We start from the raw sequence: 7,500 nt of genomic DNA, 5'->3' as shown, positions 1-7,500 counted from the left end.
TACTTGAGGCCAGACTAGTAAATGCCATAGACGAGGCAGCCTCAGAAACCATCCCCAAAACTCGTCCGTGGTCCGGGTGTTTCAAGGACGCCTGGTACTACAATGATGAGATTAAGGAGGTCAACCACAGAATAAATATGTGCAGAAGACACTTTCACAGACAGAGAACTCCCGAGAACCACTCTCTTCTGAGAGAGGCTCTCAGGGATGCTCAGGAAACTGCTAAGAGGTTAAAGCAGGAAAAGTGGCTGGAGTGGTGTGAGTCCTTTGGCCACCAAACCTCCCTTTCAGAATTGTGGAACCGTATCAGACAGGCCACGAATCGCTCAGCCCCCAAAAAGACCCACCATGACCCGCGGACGGAGGCGGAGAGACTGGCACTCGAGTTCTCTGCTAGAACAAGTAGCGTCGGTCTACCAGCAGAGCTGAGGGCATGCCAAGAAGAACTGCTCCCAGGCAGGCATGCCCTCATCAGAGAAGAGGCGGTTGAGCCTGATGATACAGATGTCATGTTCTCTCTGAGGGAATTACGGCGAACATACAAGACCAGTTCCCGGTCAGCCCCGGGTTGCGATGGGATCTCCCACCCCATCATTTCCCATCTAGGACATGAAGGTGAGCTTGCACTTTTGCATCTCATCAACAAGTCCTGGGAAACTTCCTCACTGCCACAGTGCTGGAAGAGGGCTGATATAATTCCCGTCCCCAAACCAAAGGAGCCGGGACGGTACCGCCCCATCTCCCTGCTTAGCTGTCTGGGAAAGACAGCAGAGAAAATGGTACTGAATCGGCTCCAATGGAAGCTGGGACCTCCACATGAACACCTACACGGGTTCACAAGGGGCAAGAGCACTACCCACAGCATGGCCACCTTACTGAGCACTGTCATTGTCTTCCTTGACCTGGAGAAGGCTTTTGAACTGGCAAACCCGTTAGCCATTCAGGAGATCCTGATCCGCAAGGGAATCAAAGGCAGGCTGCTTGCCTGGATTGGCGATTACTTTCGGAACAGAACTGCCAGAGTGAAGTTCCAAGGTCACCTTTCCAGGCATTTGCCTCTGGAGAATGGCACCCCTCAAGGAGGGGTCCTTAGCCCGGCCCTGTTCAACATCATGTTAAACTTTCTCGACATTCCACTCCCAGCGGGGTGCACGATCATTTCATATGCAGATGATCTAGCAATTATCTCCACTGGGAGAAGAAATGTGAATCCAGTCAGAAAGGCCCAGCGTTGTCTGGACCTAATAACTGAGGAATGCTGCAGAGTCGGGCTTAAGATCTCAGCAGCCAAATCGAAGGCAATGGCGCTGAAACATGATGTCTGTGATCAAAGACTGCGAGTCCAAGGTCTAGAGCTTGAGTGGGTACACGTCTACCAATACTTGGGGGTATGGATCGATAAGAACCTCACCTTCCGCTCCGAGATCAAACATCTCTTAGACCGGACCAAGGCAAGGCTCTCTGTCATGAGAGCTCTGTCTGGGCGACGCTTAGGGGCTGGACACCGCGTACTAAGATCTTTTTACGTGCATGCTGTCCGTCCCATTGTGGACTACGCCTCCGTCGCCCTGATCACAGTAAAACCTTGACTCAGGAAAAGACTCGACATAATGCAAAAAGAAGCTGCCAGGATTATTCTGGGTGCCCCTGGGTGGGCTAAGGTTACTAACCTCCTCCTGGAGGCCAAACTCTTTCCCCTGGACACCCGGATGAATCAGATGGCGGCCCAGTTCCTTGCAAATGTCCTACAGTCCCCACTGGACTCGCAGCTAAGACAGAGAGTGCAGCGTCGGCTTGCACAAAACCAAGAGCTCTTTGCTAACAACACCTGGCTGTCACACACAACCAGAGTGCTGAAACGCTTTGAGCTCAAAGAGACACTACTGGTTAAGGGCATGGACCTTCCCCACCCTGACTATGTCTCAGCCCCGCCGTGGGCATGATCCTTGATAGAGTTCTCTGTCATGAGTCTATCAAGAAGAAAAACACAGTACTCACCGCCTCTATTGAAGGCTGAGGCGGAGAGGAACATTACAGCAATCACGCCGCTGAATAGTAAAACCTACTTCACGGATGGTTCTGTAGACCCCACCACCCGCACTGCAGGCGCCAGTTTTGCAGCAAGGGGCATAGAGAAAGCTATGCGGGTATCAGACAATGCCTCCTCGCTCCAGGCAGAGGCAGTAGCTATTATGGGAGCCCTAGCCCATGCAGCCCAGACGGACGGGCATGTTGTTATACACACAGACTCTAGGGCCGCCATTGACAGCCTGCAACAAAGCACGCCCCTTCATAACGTTTACCTGGTAACCTCGATTCTCACCATTGCTCAGAGAATCCTGGATCAGGGAAGACGCATCATCATCAACTGGATCCCAAGCCATGTTGGTATTGAAGGGAATGACGTAGCTGACAGGTTAGCGGAGGAAGGCAGGAAGAAACCCTTGAGTGATCTTGTGGTGCATCCTAGCCGGGAACTGCTAAGGCGTAAAACGATGGTTGCAGGGCAGGTCGGTGCCCTGCAGCGACACAGAGAGGAAGCGAGAACCTCCCCCTCGGCCAGCTGGTACTCAGGCTATGAGTCGCTGATACTCTCTCCCAGAATATCAAGGTGTGCTGAAGTCAGTCTGCACAGACTGAGAATAGGCTACCCTTGTGCGTGGCAAATCATCCCCACTATTGGGCAAGATGAGCAACGCTGTGAGTATTGTGGCGCGCCGGACGCCAAATTAGAGCACTACCTGATGGAATGCGAGCACACTCGCTTCCTCAGGCAGGGCCCAGAGACGACAGCCGCCGGGCTGGTTAGACGGCTATGCCTGTCACTAGCCCCCTGGCAACTGGAGCGCCTACAGGCAATCTGACCGCCACGGTAAAAGTTCAGTTATGATGATCAGATGAGTCAGCACTTATAGCCACTAGAGACCGGGCTACCCCATCCACACAACCCGGGCGAAGCGACGTCTTCGCAAAATCTCTCTGAACTGAGCTGAATTGAATTCAGCGATGATGATCAGATAAGATGAGTCAGCACTCATAGCTGGCAGAGGCCGGGCCGCCTTGAGCATATAGCCCGGGCGAAGCGACGTCTTCGCATATCTGTCTGAACTGAACTGAACTATGTATATATATATATATATATATATATATATATATGTATTTATATATGTATATATATATATATATATATACACACATATATATATATATATATATATATATATATTTATGTATGTATGTATATGTATATAAATATATATATATATATATATATATATATATATATATATATATATATATATATATATATATGTGTGTGTGTGTGTGTGTGTGTGTGTGTGTGTGTGTGTGTGTGTGTGTGTGTGTGTGTGTGTGTGTTTGTGTGTAAATATGTAGACATTTCCATTGATACTTAATGCAAAGATTATATTAGTATGCAAAATACCTATTTAGCACGAAAAAATTATATAAATCAGCACAGGAGTATGTCTATGCGCATGACCTGGACCAGCAAGAAGTTCTGGAAATTTTTCAAGATACAAGACAGTTTTGAGACCCAATTTGTATCCAGTTGGTATCCACATGATTGTGATTGCTTGAGTATGTACAGGAGTTGTGACTAATTTTGCCTGACTTTGTACCGGTGACAATATTTTCTCACTGAGTTTGTTAATTCTAATAATATTCATAGTATCTATGAATATCATATCATCATCTGCCCTGAAACAGGATTTCAATTTAAGTAGTATTATCAATCAACAAACTCAGCTCTTTTCACAATTAACAATAATGTCAGCAGAAGAACTTGGTCACATATCAATGCTCATCTGTTTTTAATTAAGTGCTGGATATTCCTTTCCTTTGTTGCACAAAATATCAAAATTTACAGTGATGATAAACAATAAAATGAAAAGTGCTTGTACACTTTGGCTTAGATTGCTTTACAAACTACTTCATAGATCAGTTTTCCTACTAATAATAAGAACAAGAACCTCACCTCAGGGCTCAGCTGCATGTAATCCCCAGCCAAGACAATGCGGGTGTCTGGCCGTACTAAGGCCATTGGGGTGAGGGCTTCGCATTCCATAGCTTGGGCTGCCTCATCTATGAGGATGTGGGTGAACACACCTAGAAGATATCAAAGAATGAGGTGAGATAAAGGGGAAGGAAGAGAGAGAAGGGAGGAGAGCAGCACTAAGAAGACGTCAAAGACTGAGATGAGATAGAAGGGGGGGAAGAGAAGGGAGGAGAGTAACATAAGAGAGGAAAGGAGGGATAAACCTTTATTGTTTAAGAAAGTATACATTCCTGTTAACATTGTGTAAATCAATGCATATACAGTATTTTCTTTCAGTAATACTAAAACCTAACCTCATGCTATAAGTATCATTCTTGCAATATCTTACATATGTGAGAACTTTGCACTTGGATTCTATTTTAAACAACTGATTGAAAATACTCAAATTTCTGAAAAGTAAAGTATAATATTTGCTGCTTTCTCTCTATCATAGCAATTAGACACTTATTTTGTTAACCCGTTCCCGACGGGGCCAATCCGGCTTAAATAGACCAAAATTCCGGGACTCTTGAACGCATAAGCCTAACGCGTCGGGATTCTCGGCCGCACTGGCCGCGAGCCACCCGCGCCCCGGGCTGGACAAAGTAACGCGTCCCCGTCGTGTAGCCCAAAAACCACTAGACGTGTTATCTTGTCATCCGTCGTTAACGGGTTAATAAAAGATTTATCATAAAAGAAAATGACTAAGGTGAATTCCATACACTAAACACTAACCTTTCTCCAGATTGAGAGAAGCAAGATATCTAGAGGTGTTGAGAGTTGCCACAATCACACGGTGTGCTAAAATCTCTTTTTCTGTTGGCATGACAAATTTACGCACACCCTGATCCATTTCAATCAAGCAATACTGAAAGAGAAGAGGCAAGATAAGAACAGGGCATTTTAACACATACATTCTCAACCTCCCTCCTGCACTTAATTTTTCACTTCTCACTTCCCTCTTTCTCTCTGTATTTCCAGGATACTGAATATCAAATGATTCAGAATACGTCCAACAGACAATATACAGAACATATTTAGTGAATGTAAATCAAGAGACTGTACTTCATCTTTAATAATTCTTGATTACAGACCAAAATTGAGCTTCATACCTCTTGCACACTGGTGTGTACAGTTGTAACCCAACGGTTCCGGTAGTAGATACGAAGTGGCTTTGCTTCCTCATGTCCTGATTGAACATATGGATGCAGGTAATCCTTGATGTACAGGTCTGCAGCACTGATAGCCAAAGAAATAACAAAACTTAGTGTCTGTGTATAAGAGTTCTAAAGTTTATATAAGAGCAAAAAATAAACTAATTCACTAACTCATTTGGACACTTTATTTTTTTGTCTCCTTCACACTGATGTATACAAACATACATAAGAAGGATTACCTGTTGGAGTGTGTGCAGATGAGAATTCTTGTGTCAGGCTGCTGCAGAATCTGCTTGATACCCTGAGCTAAAGTGTAGGTCTTCCCTGTACCATATGGACCTGTAAAAATAATAATAATATACATATAGTGATGCAATTATAGCTTGGAAGGACTGCTTAAAATTCGTACACTGTTACATACACATTCACTGGCAGAGTCTTTCCTAACTATGTCTGTATATGCCAGCACCTTCATATAATATCTGATCAATCACCTAATGCTGGGCATACATATCTGATCAATGAACATACATTAGTTGATGCCAGTTCTGATTCTAACGATTCTGTATCAATATGAAGCAATAAATGTAATTTCACCAAATTACATACTCAAAGATATAACTTATATAACTTTGCAAGAACACTAATTGTTATGTTGTTAAGAGATCTAGCAAGCCCATGTTACAACAGCTCAACATTTAACAAATGTAGTACCATCTTTTAAAACTTTCACTTTCTATCATATATCTTACACTCATACAATTAATTATCTGAGGGCCAAACAATAACAGATTTTTCCTTACCAATTATGAGAATAGGAGGCAGAATGAGGCCATGTGGGGCTGTGATGGCAACAAGAGCCTCCTTCTGCTTGGGGTTTAATCTCATGTCTAGACCTTCACCCCACTGTCTGCAAAGAGAGACACTGGAAATGAATGAATATATTTAACTGTTGCATTTGATAGAGCAGAGGATGTTTAGATATATGTATAAAAACACACTAAGTCAAATAGAAAGATGTAAAAAATATAATGGGTTGCAATTCTACTTTTTGAACAAAAAGTTGACATCTACGAGATTGCTGGCTGAATTCTACTGAGCCAATTATATCAACTAAACACTTTGATTATGACCTTCCTTCAATCATACATCTTGCTCTATATGTCCCTCTAATTTATCATATTGTTTACAATGCTGCTGGATATCAAAACTTACTTTATGGGGCTCCATGGGATGGTGGGCTCCAGGGTCATGTCTGGGAAAACGATATCTAAGGATGGCAAACGGTCCAGAGCAGAATGCATCTCGCAGAGTGGCAGTCGATTCAGCTGAAATTGCACTTCTACTGTGACTTCCTCATCATGTGCAAGGTGTAGCTCAGAGACAGCAACCTCTGAGAACCTTAGGTATATTTCTTTCTTGGTCTTGTCTTCAATTAAAACCTCATAGATTCTTCGCTTGGGCTTTAATATTTCTTTTTCCTCACTCTCGCCCTCTGCCACAATAAAATATGCATTATTATTACCAGTTCACAAACCATAAAAGCTCTAACTGCACTACATTACTTTTATCAATGAAGGGACTCACTATTCAAAAAAATAAAACATTTACAGATACTTGAAAAACAGGATTTACTGATTTTAACTTTCTTTAATAGTGTAACTAAAAGAAAACTTGTTTTTCCATAGTGATTAAAAAATAATAGGGAAAACAAAAATAAGTACAAGGTTGAAAAATCAAGAATTTTACATTTAGTCTACCCTAAACTCAATTCAACTATCACAACCAACCTTTCTTTCCTACACTTGGTGAGACAGAGGCTGCCGATTCCTGCTTCAAAGTTTCCTTGGTCTCTGACTCTTCACTGACAGGGGAAACAAGGATGGTGTTACAGTTGGATAACACGAGCCTTCCATGGTGTGAGTCTTCCGAGATCTCTGATGAGAGTTCCAGCTTGGCAAAGAGTTCACCAGGCCTTGAGTACTTGGCTGTGGATGCAGTGGAGGGTAAGAGCATATATGTGTTTACAATCTGCAGGGTTGTCTTGATGTTGAACCTTGCCATTAAGTCAAACTGGGCTAACTCCTCAATGTGAAGGAGGTCATGGAGGCGACTACAGTAGTTGTTCCTTGTGGGTACCTTCTGCATGGAGGACTGTGTGAACACAAAATTCTCATTGGTTGGTGGGGGAAACATTGCTAAAATGCTCTTGTCGTGATCACTCAGTTCATGAGGCTTTGGCTCAAAATGGATAATATCCACATTTTCCTCACACCACCTTTCACT

At 43.5% G+C, this 7,500-nt stretch overlaps 1 protein-coding gene across 1 annotated transcript in view; it reads right to left on the bottom strand.

Moving 5' to 3' along the window:
- Helz (Helicase with zinc finger) overlaps positions 1-7,500 on the bottom strand; it is a 36,307-nt gene that overhangs the window by 19,769 nt on the left and 9,038 nt on the right. The window contains exons 4-10 of the mRNA XM_086534751.1: positions 7,005-7,500; positions 6,430-6,709; positions 6,018-6,124; positions 5,454-5,553; positions 5,170-5,296; positions 4,793-4,925; positions 3,998-4,128 (exon numbers count right to left, since the gene is read on the bottom strand). The exon at positions 7,005-7,500 is cut by the window's right edge and continues 444 nt beyond it. Coding sequence (XP_086390877.1) covers positions 3,998-4,128; positions 4,793-4,925; positions 5,170-5,296; positions 5,454-5,553; positions 6,018-6,124; positions 6,430-6,709; positions 7,005-7,500 — 1,374 coding nt within the window. The remainder of the gene's footprint in view (positions 1-3,997; positions 4,129-4,792; positions 4,926-5,169; positions 5,297-5,453; positions 5,554-6,017; positions 6,125-6,429; positions 6,710-7,004) is intronic.

The sequence above is a fragment of the Penaeus japonicus genome, unplaced genomic scaffold (genome assembly GCF_977035675.1).
Source record: "Penaeus japonicus unplaced genomic scaffold, GWHDUDI00000001_assembly GWHDUDI00000003, whole genome shotgun sequence".
Classification (NCBI taxonomy): domain Eukaryota; kingdom Metazoa; phylum Arthropoda; class Malacostraca; order Decapoda; family Penaeidae; genus Penaeus; species Penaeus japonicus.
The sequence above is the reverse complement of the archived record's forward strand: the minus strand, read 5'-3'. Positions and strand labels throughout refer to the sequence as shown.